Here is a 20,901-nt window from a genome sequence, read left to right on the forward strand (position 1 = left end):
GAGCTTATCTCAGAAGGAAACCTGTCCTTACAGAGCTTCTCAGATTATCCTAAAGGGTTTGAGCTCAAATGATAGTTACCCCCTCAGCTTCAAGCAAGAAACCAAAGTAATATATTTTGTTGTCTGCAAATTATGTAGAGAAGGGATTGTATTATTTTGTTCTTTTCATCTTAAACTAATCTTCCCCCTCCTCTATAGGTCTACAATCATAGTGTTTTTAACACCTTCAAATTTTTCTGGGCCCCTGTAACATCATAAGGCATTCAAAATTTTCTCCAGGGATCTCTTAAATTCAAAGAACTTTCAACTGAAAGTCCAGAAAAAGAGAGTCCCCAGGTGCGCCTTCCCACATAGAGGATAGCAAGATCTTTTGAATTATATTACTCACTAAGATAAGTTAACTTCAAAAGAAAACAAACCCAGAAAAGCCTTCCAAGATGTGTAAGGTTTCTCCCTCCAAAAATGGTTAAATATTTAGGACTGATTACTAAGAGTTTCTAGGCCATGGAGCAAATTAATTTTTTTTCTTTAATTGTATTTTATATACAATTCTTTCAAATATATTTCCATATTTTTCATGTCACACAAGAAAAATCAGACCAAAAGGGAAAAAAAATCCACAAGAAAGAAAAAGTAAACATACAACAATAACAAAAAAAAAAATCTACATTCAGTCTCCATAGTTTTCTCTCTGGATGTGGATGGCAGTTTCTACCCCAATTCTCTTGGAATTGTCCTGGATCATTGCATTGCTGAAAAGATGTAAGTCTATCCTAGAAAGCAAACTTTATTTTGAAATAAACTTTATCTGTTTAAAAGCATTAGAAAAACAAAAATATTAGAAAAACAATATTAGAAAATATTAGAAAAACAAAAATCACTTGCAAGATTGTGACATCATAAAAGTGATCACATTTTAGCAATCTCCCAACCTGATGTGGACTGCTGACCCATTTAACAACAGCACTAACAATAACAAAGATTAGAAAAATAATTTCAGACTTTCAAAAATATTGTTCTATTAGGAGAAAGTGATATGAAAACAAGTAAGTATATACAAAAGGTATACAAAAGGTATTCAAATTAAATACAAAGTAAGGGGAGAACACTGGGGAGAAAAGGAAAAGCCCTTCTGTAGTAGGTAGTACTTGAGTTCTGAAGAAAGCTAGGATTCAGGAAGGAATTAGGTGGGCTTGGAGTCAGGAAAAACTAAATTCAAATCCAGCCTCAGAGACTTAATAGCTGGGTCACCTCAGAGAAGTTACTTGACTCAGTCTGCCTCAGTTTCCTCATCTGTAAAATGAGCTGGAAAAGGCAAACCGCTCCAATATCATGGCCAAGAAACTCCAAAATGGGATCACAAAGAGTCAAATGTGACCAAACAACAACAAAGGGAAGTAAGAAGAGTGATCATTTCAAGCATGAAGAGAGCTTTCAAGCAAGAAATGGGAGATAGACTTTCACATATATAGTGTTTCATATATATAATAATGCATATCATTAGTTCGACTGGATGTTGAGTGAGGGAGAAGTGATAAGAAGTCAGTTACAAAAGACAGGTTGAAATCAGACTGAGAAGGTCTTTAACTACTAAAGGGAAGGATTTTTATTTTTATCCTAGAGACATGTGGAGTCACTGAAGCTTCTTGAGCAAAGGAGTGACATATTTAGACTTTCACTTTAGGAACTTTCACTTTAGGTGTGAGGAATGGATTGGAGAGTTTTATCAGCAGTTGTTGAACATTTTAATGCTAGAGATCATCTAATAAATGCATGTACGTTTTTGCAGATGATATAATTTAGAGAAATAACAATTACTCAGATTTGTAATAGTAGAGCTCTTTCCTCATAACAAACCCAGTTAGGTTTAAGTATTGTTGATTTCACTTAATACTGGAGAAAACAGAGACTCCTATATGTTGTCTAAAATCAGAACTAGTTATAGATTGGCTAGAGCCCAAATCCACATCTTCCAAATCCAAAAAAGAACAGCATTTCCCCTCCATATGCTGCTTCTTTCCACAAGCCATAATGACTAATTATTAATTATGTAAGCAATCCCTAAAAGTCTCACAATAGAAAGACTATTCCAAATCTAATAAAAATGTTTCCATGCTTAGAACACCACAGTATTTCCTATGTCATTCAGCACAGTGTTGCAACAATGATCCACTAGAAATTGGCATCCTTTTTTTATTTGCTATAGCAGAATCATGAAGGAAAGTTGTAAAATTGGAACTCAGTGACACCTTACCTTACTGTCAAAATCTTCAATTACTACCATTACAGATATTTTCTCTGAGGGCATGTTAAAATATCAATAATAAGAGAAACAATTTAGCCATCTTGGAGAAAATACAAAATAGATAAAATTATACATCAGGACAGGAAATTTTGCTATTCCATGTTTTGTTTGTTTCAAGGCTCACAAGTAAATATCAATTACATCATAAAGTTTTTCAATTATTACAGTTTTCAAGCCAATATCTCTCTTCCTCCCATCCCTGCCCATTTTATCATTAAGCAACTTGATACTACATACCCAAAAACAAAATAAAACTAATTAATTAAACTGGCATAGGAAGGAAAAGGAAGAGAAATCATAAATCATAGCAGAAATATATCAAGAACTGAGAAACCCTAAACACCTACATGAAAAGCCTTCTAGGTTGAAAATATTAACTGACCTCAAAAAACTATCAATATTTCTAGCCTTCACTGCAGTGATTGTCTTCAATTTTCTTAGGAAAAAAATCTAGAGTGGAAGAAATTGTTAAACCCTAGAAGCTGCCAATTATCTCTGAGCCACCACCCCCTCCAGGGGGGTATCACACTTAAATTTTGCATAGGTCTTATCCCTTGTTATTTTTGTCATCCAGGCTTCAGTCCCTTGCTTTGCCCCACCCTCATCTGTCATTGCCTGTACGTGTACGTGTGTATATGTGTGTGTGTGTGTGTGTGTGTATGTGTTTCCATGTGTCTCTCTCTTTCCCTCTCTCTCTCCAGCAGGAACAGGGGTGAGTGTCCTGCTTTGATTCCTGCTCTGATCTGTTGATGGTACTTTGGGGGGTTTGTTTTGTTTTTTAATCACCTTCTTCCTCTGGCCCTCTCTTCCTCTCTTTGCTTTGTTCCTCGCCTACTGGTAAGTTCAACAAACACTTTTTCAGGCAACTTAAAAAGATGTGACGTTGGGGTTGGGGGGAGGTGTTCGCCGCCCAAACAATTCAATTTGGAGATTGACCGTGAACTACTGAAGCCCTTTCCATTGTTTTTTATTTATACTTAATAAGTGCCTCATTGAGGCACAGGGGATCCTATAACTTTCTGCCAAAAGTGGCAGTAAGCAGTTTTTAATTAGAAAAAAAAAAAGTCAAAATAGTAGAGTTTATACAAGAAAAAGTTTTGTAATACTTTTTTTTTTTTTTTTTTGCCACCAGCAATTAATTAGGAGATCAATATTTGCTAAGAAAGGGACAATAAAAAAAGGAACACAGAAATTTTCTTAAATTAGGCTTCTCCCTGCCATTGCCAAACTACTCTTAGGAAATAAGGGTTCCTGGGTGTTCAGTGACTCATTATTCTTTTTTAAAAGCAACTATAATGTGAAAATCCAAAGGGCTTATAGTAGATTTACTATATGGAATTAGAGCAATTTAACACCTGAAAAGTACAGGGCAAATTCATATACAAGTTTCATTGGCTCAAACCCAGGCTATTATTTATAATTATTATTTGTAGAATCTGAGTAAATTTGAATCTAATTTCAACCAAAGAGGACCTCTTTAAAGTACACAGATATTTATATGAATGTGTTATCTAACCATTTTAATGTACATATTTTAACTCATTAATTCTTCCCATCTTGAATTTAATTTTTAAAACTAATGTTCTCCTTCCAAGGTTTTGAAGGATGAAGTGTTAACTAAATACCAAACCTCCTTTTAGAAGAGCTTAAAATAACTTCTGGCTGGACAAAAGGTGCCATGTGTCTTTCTGCTTGGTGGTGTGGGGAGAGGCAGAAGCTATATATAGATGGACATGTGTACTCTATGGAGGTCAAATTTAAAATGCCTCTCATTAAGAAGGTAAAAAGGTGCTTTACAAAACTGATTGAGAAAAGATGGGCTAGGCAGAAATAGTATAAAGATTGGAGAATTTACTTTTTGTCAGTATTTAGCTGATGCTGTCAGGTTGCAGTGTTAAATTCTTTGACTTACAGGGGGGGAGGAAAGAAGGACCTATCTACACTGAAGAATATTTTCTGTTTCTTGTTAAGATCCTAGCATTAAATACAGTGGTGAGAGGAAGGGTAACAAATCCTGCATCTATCTCATACAGTATCTAACATATTATTCTACTCAACATAGCAAAACACTAGGAGCCCAAAATGGGGCCTCTTTTGTAAGAGTAAACAACTTTATTGTTAAATATTCAATTGATAAATGAATCACTCAGTATTAATAGAACTGATGTCAACAGGGGCCTAAATGCTGGATTAGATTAAAGTTATTACAATTTAATAAAGTCCATATAACAGGTGCCAGAATTGTTTATTCTGTAGTACTTGATAGGACACAGGCTGACAAAATCATATATTCCAAGGCTTACTAGGTCTGAGCTTTGCCTAATGATTCAAATAATTTCAGCCAATATTTATATAAAGTTTTATGAGTTGTAAAGTTATTTTATATCATTTGAACATTATAAAGTCAATATTTACTATTATTCATAATTATTATAAAATTATTATAAGTTATTAATTTCTGTTTTTTGCAGGTTCAAAAACTGAAATTCAGAGAAGTTAAATGTCTTTACTATGTAAATAAGTAAATATTAGAAGCAGAAAGCCAGGATTTGAATCTTCTGTCAGGAATCCAACTTGTGTCACTTAACTACAAATACAGAATTTTTCACCTTTAAATCATGGTGGTCTCAGGTTTCTAGCTGTTGGATAGAATGTAAAATAGCAATATCTTTGTTTCTAAAATTTATTTAAGTTGAGATTGAAATTTGTTTCCAAAAGAGGACAATGTATAATTCTCCTTGTTCTTTGTAGTAAATCAAGTTCTTTAAAGCAATATTTACTGCATCTATTAGAATCACAGAATTAATCATCTTACTTGATATTCACTCAAATGCATCCATAGTAGCATCAGTATGGATATTCCTTCCAATGATGCAAATGACAAATCATCTATGGCTGCTCATCCAATATTCTTCCCAAAGTTTGCCATTGGTGGACTGCTCCATTGTGCTAAAGATCTTCACTTTCTCATCATCTCATAAGAATACCAGTGCAGCATACCGAGTATCATTTATCTCTTGATCTCACCACATAATCAGCACATCTCTCTTCTATCTTTTATATGTTCTATCATATATTTTTCATCATCCTTTACTCCAGTTTTTCTTTGTAGCTCTTTATATCCACTACAGATGTACATACACACATACACAATACATGCATGTATATATACATACTTACATATCCATTGTTCTTTGAGTAATACTAATTTTTTTAATTCTTCAGAAACTGTAGTGTTGTATTTTATGGCTTGTGACCATGTAAACTGGGTAGAATATTGGTATTGAAAAAATAGTGCTACGTTTCTGGGGAATTTTTAGGGTACTTAGAGGAGCATCATCAATTTCCTAAAGAAGCCCTTTCTCCTCCTGTTTAATTCTAATCTCAACTTCTTGTACATTTGTACTGATTATCCAAGACAAGTGTGTGTGTATGTGTGTGTATGTGTATAACATATATTTAAAGACAGACACAGAGAATACAGACAAACACGTAGACAGAGAGACTAATAGATGACTTCTATGATTTTTTCATCTAACTATGTCATGCTCAAAAACCCAAATGGATAAATGGTCTCATCATTTGAAAGTTCCCACCAGTAATGAAAATCTTGATCTATTAATGCCTTCTCAACTCTTGTGAGTCTTTATTTATATTCTTCCAAAAGTTTACCATAAGGGATCCATCCAGTGTGCTGGATGCCATTCCCACTTCTTCCCAACATTACAAGATAGTCATGGAATGGTTTGGCTGTCCACTTGTCATATCTTAATCTTATCAAATGACCAACCTGTCTTCTCTTCCTATTATACAATTCCTTGATGACTTCCTTCACTGCTGTTCTTTTTCAGAGTTTTCTATTGTAGGAAAATTATGTAGCCTGCTCATAGTCACTATGTGATATTCCATGGCTCTCTATGCAGGTGATATCTTTAGAATTTTGTAGGAAATGGTGTTCCATGTCTTATTGCTATAGCCAGTAAAATATTAATCTTGCAAAAATGAAGTTTTATTTTTATGATAAGCTTGAAGTCAGTAAAAGTTTCTCTCTCTCTTTCTGTGTGTGTGTGTGTGTGTGTGTGTGTCTATATCTCTGTCTCTGTGTCTCTGTGTGTGTCATTGTGTCTCTGGGTGTCTCTTTATCTATCTTTGATTCTTTCTCTAAATATATGCATAAACACATACACAAATACACAGTTGGATAAACTCTATAAAGTATCCATCCAAATGCATGTTGAAATCTGGGCAATAAACTTTCTTCCTTCACTTTTCCTGCACTGATAATAGGCCATACTCTTTTGCATGATTACAGATTCCTTCCAACAGTCTCTGCAATGTTATGAGATTTGATGAAATCATCACAATATCATCTGCAAAAAAGGAGTATCTGAAAGACCATATTATTCACAGAGAATCCCTTTTCCTAGAGCTCTGGGTTCAGTCTCTGCCATCACAGGGGTGACTACCATTAGAGAATGTACAGTTCTTTGTTTTATATCTCAGTTGATGTTTGTTATTATTGTAGATGTGTTCTACTGTAGAATATTTCTTATAATAGCTTTCTTGTTCTCTGTTTCATCAAGATTGCCCTTGCAGATGATTCTCTCAAAATTTTTAGAGGGATGGGAAAGTAAACTACACAGGCTCACAGTTGTGGATGTTTAAAAAAAGTCTCACCTTTGCTCTGAGGTCACTAAGCATTAAAATTTGTTTGTTTGACTGTATATATGTTTATATTGGTGTAGGGAATTCCCAAAGAGGAAACTCTTATCAATGCAGATCACTATCCCTTTTGCAACTTATGGTCTTTTTTTTTTTCCAATAGTTTTTATTTACCAGATATTTGCATGGGTAATTTTACAACATTGACAATTGTCAAACCATTTGTTCCAATTTCCCCCTCCTTCCCCCCCTCCCATGGCAAGTCGACCAATACATGTTAAATATGTTAGAGTATAAATTAAATACAATATAGGTATACATGACCAAAAAGTTGTTTTGCTGAACAAAAAGAATCGGACTTTGAAATAGTGTACAATTAGCCTGTGAGGGAAATCAAAAATGCAGGTGGACAAAAATAGAGGGATTGGGAATTCTATGTAATGGTTCATAGTCATCTCCCAAAGTTCTTTCACTGAGTGTAGCTGGTTCAGTTCATTACTGCTCTATTGGAACTGATTTGGTTCATCATATTGTTGGAGAGGGCCACGTTCATCAGAATTGATCATCATGCAGTATTGTTGTTGAAGTATATAATGATCTCCTGGTCCTGCTCATTTCACTCAGCATCAGTTCATGTAAGTCTCTCTAGGCCTTTCTGAAATCATCCTGCAACTTATAGTCTTAAAGGGTTATCTGTATTCAATAAAAATGTAAGTGGCTTGCCCAGGATCACAGAACTAGTGGGTTTTAAAAGCAAATCTTCTGGTCTATGAGAGCAGTTCTCTACATATTATGTCACATTTCCTCACCAAAGTATGTAGATTTAAGTCAGAAGGTCTTCATCAAATTTTTCATAGAATTTCCCTATTTCTTCATATAAACTGAAATTATTTCCTTGATTTTAGTAAACATTTCTGTAATACAAGATGAAAAAATGTTTCCTGAAATTATGTTTCTTGTTGTCCTTAGTTCTCAATAAAAGCAATTTCACTAACTCTTTTATTGGGTTCTCCAAAGAGAACTTGTGAACTAGCCTTCTATTGGCTTAAATTCTCTTCTTTGATTGTGTTTATAGTAAGAATATCAGAATTGATATTAATGGTCATTTAGTCACTAGAAAAAGTCACTTGATGGAAATTATATGTAAAATGATGTGATTATATGTAAAATGATGCATCACCTGTGCAAAAGCAGAAGGGGCCCCCATGAGCCCAAGGCTATTTTGTTTTTAACTTTATTTCATAGGTTGCCATAGCCAAAGAATGACTCATTAAGTGACCATTCTACTTACTGATTTTATACCTCTCCAAATCTAGCTAGGATAGCCCTCTCTTAAAAAAGGCTCTATCTATTGCCTGATTTACACTTCAAACTTTTTTGACCTATTTGAACTTGCCACAGTGTGAGTTCTACTGGCATGGGCTTCAGAAACCAGGATCCTTTACACATCACAATGAGTCATTACAATAGGATTTTGTGAAGACTGTGCAGTGCTGAAACATATTTTTATTATCTGAGGATCAGTGCTACTATGATCCACATTGTAATTTGGCAATGGATCTTCCTTGCAAATGAGTAGCCCTGGATAAATCCAAATTCCATGTCTTCTGTTATATTCTGAAATTATCTTGTAACTTTAATTAAGTCATCTGAAGGGCAGGAATCATGGTATATTTGAAAGAGACCCAGATATGAAGTCAGATAACTTGTGATAAATTGCAGCTCTATTGTTCATTTACCTTTGAGATCCTAGGTTAAGGTAACTTTATCCCCATGGAGATAATTTCCTTCATTTATAGAATAAAGGAGGGTCATGTCTTTCTCTAGATCCCAAAACGAACTGTGCCCTGATCAGATAGGTAGGCTACAGGAGTTCAGGATCAATTGGGGTATGTTGGAAGGGAGTGAAATCATTGTCAATTATAATCTTCAAGAAAGGTCTTGATGACCATGGGATATTTTTTAGAGATCTTCTTTGTTCAGGTATAAGTTGGTCTGGTTGGTCTTTGAAGTCAAGAAACATTTATTAAGGGTCTATTATATGTCAAGCACTGTAATAATTGTTGGGAACTCAAAAGAAAAACAAAAGTAGAAACCAAAAAACAGTCCCCATTCTCAAGATACTCACAGTCCATGGAGATAAAACTCAAACAGCTATATACAATAAATTATATACAGGAAGGATCTGGAAAGGTCTCTTGTAGACCAGACTCTAATTGACACTTGGAGGAAGCAAAATTGAGACTTTAATTGAAACTAAGACTAAGAGGGAGAGAATTCTGTCAGTGAAAATGCAGCCTAGGAAGTGAAGTATTTTGTTCAAGAAACAATAAGGACACTGTTACTGAACAGAAGAATGAATGATAGGATAGAAGGTATAAGAAGATTGTAAAGGCATGAGGAGACAGATTAGGAAGAGCTTTGAATATCAAACAGAGGATCACCAGGAAGTGATAAGGAGACATTGTAATTTATTGAAGAGCAAATGAAATGGTCAAATGAAATGGTCAGTCCTGAACTTTAAGTATTTATTTGGCTGCTGAATGGAGAATGATTGACTGGATCAAGTAGAGGCTTTTTTTTTTTTTTTTAATCTTGGAGTGAGGTAATAATATACTTTAGTAGGAAAATGGTAGTATTAAAGAAGGAATGTTACTGTATTGTAATATTGTATTTAATTTATACTTTAACATATTTAACATGTATTGGCCAACCTGCCATCTGGGGGAGGGAGTGCGGGGAAGGAAGGGAAAAATTGGAACAAAAGGTTTGGTAATTACCAATGCTGTAAAATTACCCATGCATATATCTGGTAAATAAGAAGTTATAATTAAAAAAAAAAAAAAAGAGGGAATGTTACAAAGGTAGAATTGAAAGGACTTCAACATAGATTGGATATGGGATGGGAGAAGAAGGGAGACAGAGACAGAAAGAGAATGTTACGACACCTTGGTTTTGAGTGATGGCTTCCATGGTAATAGGAAAGGGAGAAAATTGAAGGGGAAGGATAATGAGTCTGGTTTTATGTACATTGTATATCTATACACAAGATATCTATGGAACATCCACTTCAAGCTTGTAGTACACTAAAATAATTTATTGGGGCAACTTGGTGGCACAGTGGATAGGGAATCAGGCCTGAAGTCAGGACAACCTGAATTCAAATCTGGCCTCAAACACTTACTACTTCCTAGCTCTGTGACCCTGGGCAGGTCACTTAACTCTCGTTGCCTCAGGAAAAAAAAATTAAATCCATATATTTTCCAGACTGATAATTTTCCATGCAAGGACATGTGAGAGCCTACTTGAACCAGTCCATATGAGTTAATTGTTAAATTCTCACTATGAGAATTACATCACAAAAGACAGCAAATGCTACAAATTGTTTTTGCTTTGTTGAATGTCTAGAATTAAAGAAGTAATGGAGAAAATATTATTGATGCTGATTAAATTTAAAAATGTATCATATGTACCTTTTTATTTCTCAAAGAGGTAGTTGTTAAATATTAAACTGTTGTTAAACATTGGCTTGTGACCATGTCACTCCCATTTTATGCTTGTGAAATTGCTTTTCTCAGTCCAAATGTAAGATTTCACATTTATCCTCATTACATTTTATCTTAATGGACTCAAACCAGTGTTCTAGCTTGTCATTATCTTTGTTTCTGTCAACCGACATGTCAGCCATCCTAACAGATTTTATCATGTGCAAATTGATAAACATTCCATCTATGCCTTTATCCAAATCATTAATAAAAATGTCAAACAATACAGGATAAAAAACATATTCTAAGGTATACTGCTAAAGACCTATCATTTTGATATTGAACTATTAATGACCACATTTGGAGTCCAGCATTCAACCAATTCTGAATCCTTATAATCTCTCCATCTTCTCTACAAAAGAAATATATTATTAATATTAATAGTGTACCAAATATTACTAATAATAAAATATATTATTAATAATATTATAATAATATAATAATAATATTATTGATAATAATATATTATCAAATGTTTTGCTAAAAGGTAGATAAATTTGGGGCAGCTAGGTAGTGCAGTGGAGAGAGCACCAACCCTGAAGTCCTGAGGACCCGAGTTCAAATTTGGTCTCAGACACTTAACACTTCCTAGCTATGTGACACTGGGCAAGTCACTTAATCCCAATTGCCTTAGGGGAAAAAAAAGGTGAAACAAAATATGGCAAAGTCTATCATTATTGTTATTATTATTATGTTGTTGTTTTTCATGCTAGTTATATCAATTAGATCATAGACTTTTAGAGTCATAAAGAATCTTAGGAAGGCAAAAGAAATACTCTGTGAAAAGGCTTCCTACAGATAAAATACACTTTATATAAGCTACCATTATTGTCTAGTTCAACTACTTCAATTTATATATTGAAAGTGAAACTCAGAGAGCATTGATTATTAACTAGTCCAAGGTGATACAACTAGTGTTAAAGCTAGGCTACGTTTGGTGATCTGCCTGGAGCTCTTTCTACTCCACCATAGATGGCTATTTTGATTGGTATTGGTGCTCAAATCTGAGGTTTTATGATTCTATTTCTAAATACTATACTTCTTATATAATGTCATTATATAATAGTGGTCATTTTAAAATTATAAGCAAGTAGAAGGTTGCCTCATATAAATTAGGCTTTTAGTTCCAAATTTGTTTTTTATATTTAACATTATAATTGAGAAATCTTCCCCAATTATAACAGTGATAGTGATAAAATATATCCAATATGAAAATATATATATAATTTTAGGGGTTATTTACAGAGCTATTCTCCTCCCAAGTTATGACCCTACGATGTATTAGATAAAGTAAAACTGCTCAGACTGATCCACCCTGAGTCAAATGTCAATGGAAACATAGGAAAAATAGATTGTAATTATGCTTCCATAATATTTACCTTTCTACTCCCTGCCTCCAAAGTGGAGAGAGGAAGAAGTTAGGGAGGAGGGAAAGAGAAGGAAGGGTAGAAATCCTGTGTTGATAAGAATGCCTTTAAAAGGATAAATGGCTTTGAAAAACATTTTTCCATTCCAATTATAATAACAGAAATTTATAAATGTGAGTTTTATTTAGATAATAGGCCTGTAATAGCCATCTGTTTTGGATATGTGTCATAAATCCATTCAAAATCAACATTGCTCTATCTCATTCATGCACAATTGGGGGAATTACATTAAACTTTATTATGTTTGACACCAGGTATTGGATCAAGCATGGAGAGTAACCAGCACACAGAGCTGTCTGCTGAACAGCAGCCACCCCCTTCAGCAGAGAACAACACTTCCTTGCTACCTCATCAGAATGGCCTGGACAAACAATCTGAGCAGAATCCAGAGCCCAAGTCTCAGGTACCTGACAAAGAAGAAATATCTGCCCTTGAAAATATGGGAAGTGATATTTCGGAAGAGCTCAGTCGGCAGCTGGAAGACATTATAAAGACCTATGGATCTGCCTCCAGCCTAATGGGGAAAGAGAGCAGTGTAAGAGATGAGAAGTCTGAGAAAACAGAACCATTCAACCATGAGGAAGGGGAATATGAAGAAGTAAATGATGACAGTGAAAAAGAACCAATAGCTGCTGGAGAAGCCCCCATATCTGCAGTCAAGGAGCCTTTCAATAATAAGGAACAAAAACGGGAAAAGAAAATCCTGAAAGGACTAGGCAAGTAACTAACATAGAGCCCTTCTTTATTTATTTCTGACAATGAATAATAATAATAACTAACATTTACATAGTACCTTAAGGTTTGCAAACCACTTTATATATGTTTTCTCATTGTATCTACATAGCAACTTTGAGAGGTAGGTAATACTATTACCCTCATTTTATAGATGAAGAACATAAGTCTGAGAGAGATTAAGTGATTTTCCCGGAGTCTTACAAGAATCTAATTCAGTTTTTATTAACTCCAAATCTAGTACTCTTTCCTCTATACCATTTCTTCTTTGAGTCTTCATAAAATCCCACAATCAGTTATAGAAATAACTCTCTTTAAGTAATGATACTTTGTGGAAATTTGTATCTACACTAAAAATTCAATCCATTTTAACAAATATTAACATCTACCATGAATGGGCAATGCCTTATGCTGGGTCCTGGGGGTAAAAAGGCAAAAGCAAGATAGTCCCTGCCCTCAAGGAGTTTGCATACTCCTTAGGGGGAAAGGGAGTGGAGGGAGGGCAGAAGGAAAATTAAATATGAATAGAAATAAGTAAATATAAAGTATAGGAAAATTATACAAAGTTATTTTAGGAGAGAGAGTGCTGAGCAGAGATATTAGAAAAAAATTTCACAAAGAAGACACGGGCTTTGATGGAATATAGTTATCCTATGAGAAAGAGGAATGTAAAGAGGGATTTCATTCAAGACACTCAAGACATAGCCATGGAAGTGAGGAGTCAGAGGGCAGAGATACTGTGTCCTAGGAACAAATAAAAGAGCAGTCTGACTAGCACAGAGATCGAGGAAAGAGAAATTATATAAAATAGGACTGAAAAGGTAAAGGATTGTGAGTGTCAAGCATCTTATTTCAGAGACAATCAAGAGCTACTAAGGGTTTTTGAGTATGACATAGTCAGACCTGTGTTTTAAGAATAACAATTTGACAAATATTAGGGGATATATTGGACAAAGAAGAGTTTGGAGATGGTAAGAATATTCAGGAGGCCACTGCAATAGTCCACGGAAGAAGTGATAAAAGACTGGACTAGAGGAGAGAGACATGTTAGCACAAAGTAGGGGGTGACTGCAAGATCTGAGGTGGAAACTTGAGTGATTTGAAAACAGGATGATGCTCTCATCAGAAACAGAGATATCATTCTGAGGAGTCAGTGTGTTCTAGTGGAAAGAATACTACAGAATACTACTGTCAGAACTTGAGTTCACATTCTGATTTTACCTTACTATAACTTATATAGTCAAATATTTCATTTGTCCTCCCTAGGTCTTATTTTTCTTATGTCAAATAAATAAGTTTTATCTCTAAGCCCCATGATCTAGGTTGGAGAAGATTTTTAGAAGGAATCGAAACAAACTGAGCTTTAAAAAGAGAATAAGATTGAATTAAATGGCTAGGATGGGGAAGGAAGGGGTGGCATTCCAGGAAAGATTCAGTAAAGGCTCAGAAGCAGGAAATCACTTAGTATATTTGGGGAACAGTGAGGAAATATATTGCTACGTGAAAGGGTTCATAATGAACATGGAAGTGAAAAAATTTTACTTACATGAAGGATCTTGCAAAGGAGTTTGTATTTTATAGACAATAATTCACATTCAAAGGAGTTTGAATTTCATAGACAATAGTTCACATTGTAAGCTTCTGAGCAGGAAAATGATCTGATAACACTGTGTGGTAGGGAAATGGTGAGGGGGTCACCATTTAATAAAAAACTGGAGAGATCTCTAGAATAAAGCAAAGTTGATTGTACATTCTCGAGAGAAGGGTGTCCCACCCTTCGAGCAGACCATCGAAGAGAGGAAGCGCCTCCTGTGGGCAGGACAGCACCTTTAATCCCTAACACAAAACACCCCCTCCCACCACTGACCCTCATCCTCATTGGCTGAGAGTCTTACATTTTAAACTCGAGATCTACCCATGACGTTGAACTTGACCAATAACTACATAGTTGCCCATATTTGGCTGAAATAGGGAGGAGATGATATCTTGAGAGGGGAAGGCAATTATGCTCTTTACTAGATGTTCAGAGTCCTTCAGGCCTACTCAAACACTGAAGTAGATGAAACCTTACTCGATTTTCCCAACTGTCTTGAAAGATCTCACCTCATCTCATTCAACAATAATGTTTTAAGAAGATTTGGAAGTAACATAGGATGAATAAATAGGCTATAAGCTCCTTCAGGTCAGAGATTGATTGTAGCGTCTTGCTTAATAAAAGATTGTTGAATGAATGACTACTTGACAAAATGATTACAAAATAGATGCTAAGGGTTAAATGCCATCTATAAAAGTCCCCAATTCTCTCCAGTACATAAAATAAACCTTCACTTAACTATAAGGTTCCTTCTATTATAAAAATCAGTTTGTAGACTATTACAATAATCTAGGAATGTAGTAAATATAGGCAACAAAAGCAAAATTGATCATTTGTAGGAAAAATTATTTTCCCATCAATCATTTATAATACCAATGGAGAAAGAGAGCTTAATCATATAATTGTTAATTTTAAGTATGCATTTCAAACATAATTATCTTGTAATTGATTTTGGCATTTTAAAAATGGAACATAGAGACAGCAGAACATAATTGGGTGATAGAACACAATTTTATGAGATGTCTCATCCTGTCATTTAATAACATCCCCAAAGCACACTAAATGTTAGCTTCCTATCAAATAGGATGCAAAAACCAAAATTTCTTTTTTTTTTTTGGCTATGTAAGTAAAACTAGCAGAAAAAACTTTAGAATAAGAAAATATGGAAGGAAGAAGAGATAGGGGATTGGGATGCCCAGAATACATTAACTTTTCAAACAAATAATAGTGTCACCCTCAGGCAAACTCCTTTAATCTGATAACTTCACTTGGTTTATTGATTCTTTGGAATCCAAGAGCAGAATGCCTTTGATTAGTTGAAAAGTAATTCCATACTATCATGAAACATCACCATGAGGCGCAAAACAACACCACCAGTTAACATTTTAAGAAAGGTTAAAAAACGTATTAAGGTAACTGCCTCGGCACAATTGATCCATCCCACTTTAGAGATTAGGATTAAAATAACGGAGATAAGGGGGAGGGGGAGAACCCAACAAGTTAAAAGTTCAAGGTTAAATTCAAGATCCCTTTGGATCTGGCAGAGATCCAAATATCACTTTAGCATTTGCTCATCCTAAGAAAGACTTCACAGCTGCTTTCTCTCCCAGTCTCTATACAAACTTTCCTATCTAGGGCTTTCTTATCTATGCTTGTCGTTTTTAAAGGACCTAGCAATACTATAGACTATTAACAAAACCTTAGCTTTAAGAATGACTTCAGCAATCCCAAATTTAGGAAACTAGAATTTTTGTGTTAAATCCCCAAAATTTAGGTTTCAAAATTTGATTATGTTTACATTTGCATAGAAAATTAGAATTAGAAAGATGTATGGTGAGAGTGGGGAAAAAGGAGAATGAAGAGAAAGGAAAAAAAAACAAAAACTGCTCCTTTGTTTATTTTTTACCTCTTTGTTCATTTTAGTTGTTCATCTTTGCCAAAGCCTTCCAATTTCCAAATTTTCAGAAAAATTGATAAGGGGAAAACCCATCTAGCTTCCCACAAGTCACAAGGCACATAGGTTTAGTTATGTGTGATCTTTTAAGAAAGATGTAAACCTGGTTTAAATCCAGCCCCTGACACTGTATCAGTAAGCAAGTTATTTAAAGCTCCAAGTCAAGTTTCATCTTCAATATCACTCAGTTACTATGATTCAAAATTGTAAGTACATTATAAAGGTCTTTGTAAATTTTAAAGCAGATAGTGTAAGTATATTTCTATCCCTGACCCCTTTAAATTTTCAAGTAAGTATTAACTTATCTACTACTTTATCAGCTATTTACTTCTAGCTTGGGGGGAAAGAGGGAGGATGGGAACTTCAAGGGGGGACTGAGAAACATAATAATAAAAATAAAAGTTCACATTTGCAAAGAGCTAGCACTTTTCTCCCAATAATCCCTGGAGGTTGGCAGGTGTTTTTATCTCCATCTGAAAGATATGGAAACCAGCTTGGAATTGTAAAGAAACTAGCCTTGGGGTTACATAAGGAATGTCTGAGCCAGTTTCACTACTTTGGTTTCTCTAAAGAGAATGCTTAAAAGTATAAGATGAAAGTCCTTGCCTTCAAGAAGCTTTCAGTTTCACTGCAAAAACCAGACCACCACATACAAAACAGGGACCAATATAAGTAGCAGATAAATTTAATGAAATAAACTATAAGCTCTCTAGATGATCAGAGAAAGATCCATGAAGCTTGGCCTGGAATAGTCAAGAAAAGTTTTATGGAGGGGTCAGGTTTTGAACCATCTGGAACAGTTTTGATGTTTCCCCTCATCACCATAAATAAATATTTATTCCCCTCATATTTATTATCTCTTCTCTTCTGGGAAAAGAGTGGGCAATACAGTAATGTCTTATTCTCATGCTTCTTTTATCCCTATTTCTTTTTTTTTTTTTTAATAAAAGGGGCATTTTTATTTGTTTCTTCTTTCCCTTCCTCCTTCTCAAGATTTTTAATAGATTTTTTTTCTTTGCAGTTCCAACCACTTAATTACCACAAACATCTATACTATCATTCTTTTTCCTACCCAGTTAATCTAGAAAGAAATCTTGAAATGTCTTCTTTATCTAAATGTAATGCCAAAGCATATGGTTTGGTGAAATGAGAAGAATCCTAGACTGAAAGTGAAAAGACCTAGATTTTAGTCCTGGCTCTATCACTCATTAATTAGCAGTATGATCTTGAACAAGCCGCTTCTTTCTGGACCTTAACTTTCTTTTCCATAAAAAGAGGCAGTTAGAGAAGATTATCTCCAAAATTCTAATCTTAAAAATTTATTGTATAGTAGAATAAAGAATTTCATACAGGCATTGTGGTATAGTGGATAGAGAACTTCAGATTCAAGAAAACTAAGATTTTCTTCTGACACTTATTGGGATGAGACCCCTGATAAAGTCATTTAACTTCTTATTGCCCCATTCACTGGTTTTCTTAACCTGAGACATTTGAACTTTTTCAAAAATATTTTGGCAACTATTTCAATATAAATGATTACCTTTGTAATGTAATATGTTTTATTTTAATGCATTTAAAAAGCATTATTCTGAGAAGGAGTCCACAGGCTTCACAATATTGGCAAAGGGGTCCAAGACACAAAAATCTCTGTTCTAAGATTATTAATTATAGAGCAAGTGCTAATAATTTTCACTGATAGTTTCCTCATTGAGGCTTCTCTACATCTTTGGGGAAATCACAAACATAGTTGTAAACATGATTAAGTCAATAAAAACTCAAAAAAGAAATAAAAAACATTAAACTACAGGAGACATAAAGTTGTTCAAATGTAGACTATAATTAGCAAAGACTAAAAGCATAAATTTGTAAGTTTAAATTTAATAGAAAAAAGTTAACTCTAATCATAAAATCCTATAAATAAATCAAACATAATTTAATATAATGAAAAAAGTATGAATAAAATTTTTAAATCTAATAATATTTTATCAGATAAGCAACTTTTAAATCAAGTAAAAATAAACAGTAAAAAAGTTTAAGAGTATAAATATTCTCTAAAAATTTTTTCTCAGCTGTTCTTAGCAGTGTTAAAAATATTCATTGTAAGAACCATAAAAAGTTACAAGAATCTTGGACCCATCTAGTTCAACCCTCTCGTTTTATAGGTGAGAACCCCCAAAAAGGTAGGGATTGGGGTGGGGCAAAGGAGACTAGAAGGAAAGAAAAGAAGGGAAAAGCAAATTTATAATATTTGGTAAAGCTAAATAAAGAATCCCTGAACTGGTTATAAATAATTATTCTCAGGCTATAAGTTTAAACAGCTCCCAGACCACTTGTGTACAGCTGGTTTGCTCATCTTAATTTAAGATTTTTTTTCTTTGATGTAAAAATAATCTCTTAATATTCCACAGCTCCTTCAGACTACATCTGCGCAGTCCCCACAGCCATATGTGGGCCGTTGTTATTCTTGCTGCGCAGGTGGCTGTGCTCCCTTTTATACTCACTACATAAACTGAACATTTCACAGTATGGGGACCATATGCCCACCACATGCCTTACCAAGACTGAACACAAAAGAGACGCAGATTTCTTTTGAATGACACTTTGGGGAGAATTCAGTTAGTACTCTCCTTTTAAGTGATTCCCTGCATAAAAGTAGGTTTTCCCTTTTGTGTCTGTCCCTCTGTTTCCTAAACTACCCTCACTTCCCCTTTGCTGTAATTATAGCCTTTCTGGAAAGACAGACAAGTCCCTTTGTCTGATCACCCTAGGCCACAATAATCCCACATAACATCCCAGTGCCGGGGAAACCTGAAGCAGTAGAAAAAACACAAACTCTTTACTTTAGCAAAGTCACATCCTCTACACCCACCCTCTGTCTGTCTGTTTTCTGTTGTAATTCAGAAATCACAGCCCCAAATAAGGTATATCTAAATATTAAACTTCAAGACTAAAGAAAGAATTGGTTGATATATAGGAAGGGGAAAAAAATATTATAATCACTTCAGCGTTTCCAATGCATCAAGAGGGAAATTACTGATTTTTGATAACTGTTGCTTCCTGGGAGGTTTTACTGTCATCCAATTCAATCTAATCCAATGTATTCCAACAAGCAATGATTTATCTATTAAGTGCCAAGCAAATCACAGGAGAGAGAAGGAGGAAAACAGCTTAATCTCGGTTCTCCAGGATCTTATGTTCTACCAAGGGGATGTGAATGTAAATGGATCAATATATAAATCAACATTTGTGAGAAAAAGGAGACAACACTAGCAATTAGTTAACAATTCTCCTGTAGGAGAAGACACAAAAGCTGAGCCTTGAAAAAAACAAAACAAAACTAGAGGTTAAGAGATAGAGATAAGGAAGAACACTTTTCAGGTACAGGGACCAGCCTATTATACATTGTCAAGAAGGCTGGAATTGACACATTACTTTTGGGGAATCAAAAGTAGGAGAATTCAGCAGAAGAATAAAGTAATATGCAATAATCCTAAAAGGTAGAAATTAAGGAAAAAAAAAAAGCACTTATTAAATATCTGCTACCTACCAGGCACTGTACCAGGCATTTTATAAGTATCATCTTATTTGATCCTCACAATTATGCTGCAAAACAAGTACACCTATTTTGTTATAGTTGAGAAAACAAACAGGCAGTAGTTAAATGAATTACTTCTATAATTTGGTACTAAAATGACCTAGGAAAATTCAGATAAACCTAATGAGTCTATCACTAATTAGTATGACTTTGTGTAGTCATTAGGCCTTTCTTTAAAAAAAAATTTAGTTTTTTTTTTTAGTTGGTAAACAGTTATTTTCTCTCCCTTTTAGAAAAACTAAATCCTTATAACAAAATATGTATAGTCAAGCAAAACAAATTCTTACATTGGCCATATCAAAAAAAATATTTCTATTGTATCTTCAACTTTCACATTTCTCAGATAATGGGTAACATGTTTGTTTCATCATTAATCCTCTGAAATCATGCTTGATCCCTGTATTGATCAGACTGCTTATGTCTTCCAAAGTTCTTTGTTTTCACAATGTTTTTGTTATTGTATAATTATTTTTCTGATTCTGGTCACTTTACCCTTTTTTTTTTTTTTTAATAATAATAGTTTTTATTTACCAGATATTTGCATGGGTAATTTTACAATGTTGACAATTGCCAAAACTTTTTTTTTCCAATTTTTCCCCTCTTTGGTCACTTTACTCTGGTGGGAAGTTCATGAATTTTACCAAGATTCTCTGAAACTTTTTTTCATCAACACACTTATTATTTATTTTTTTTAGTCATTTTTCATTCATGTTAGACTCTTCATGACTTCATTTGGTATCTTCTTGGCAAAGACACCAGAATGGTGTGTCATTTCCTTCTGCAGCTCATTTTACAGTTGAGAAAACTGAGGCAAAAAGTTAAGTGACTTCCCCAGAATCACATAGCTAGTAAGTAAGTGTCTGAAGCCAGATTTAGCATACCAATATTCTACAATTTATACATTGTAGTTTGTTCATTAATTCTTCAATTGATGGGAACTCCCTTAGTTTCCAGATTTGTGTTGCTACAAAAAAAGAAAGGGCTATTATGAATATTTTTGCACACATGGGTACTTTTCCTCTTTCTCTTATCTCTTTGGGATATAGTTCTAGTAAATTATCCCTAGGTCAAAGAATATGAACAACAG

General features: G+C 34.2%; 1 protein-coding gene across 3 annotated transcripts in view; it reads left to right on the forward strand.

The window, feature by feature from the left end:
* TXLNB (taxilin beta) overlaps window positions 1–20,901 on the forward strand; it is a 75,834-nt gene that overhangs the window by 11,530 nt on the left and 43,403 nt on the right. Inside the window, exons 1-2 of one of the 3 annotated variants that reach the window (XM_074309683.1) lie at window positions 2,902–3,017; window positions 12,194–12,655. In XM_074309683.1, coding sequence (XP_074165784.1) covers window positions 2,975–3,017; window positions 12,194–12,655 — 505 coding nt within the window. In that variant the 5' untranslated portion in view covers window positions 2,902–2,974. Of the gene's footprint in view, window positions 1–2,901; window positions 3,143–12,193; window positions 12,656–20,901 lie in introns of those variants that run through there. The other 2 variants (XM_074309684.1, XM_074309685.1) reach the window with 2 other exon arrangements.

The sequence above is a fragment of the Sminthopsis crassicaudata genome, chromosome 4 (genome assembly GCF_048593235.1).
Source record: "Sminthopsis crassicaudata isolate SCR6 chromosome 4, ASM4859323v1, whole genome shotgun sequence".
Taxonomy (NCBI): Eukaryota; Metazoa; Chordata; class Mammalia; order Dasyuromorphia; family Dasyuridae; genus Sminthopsis; species Sminthopsis crassicaudata.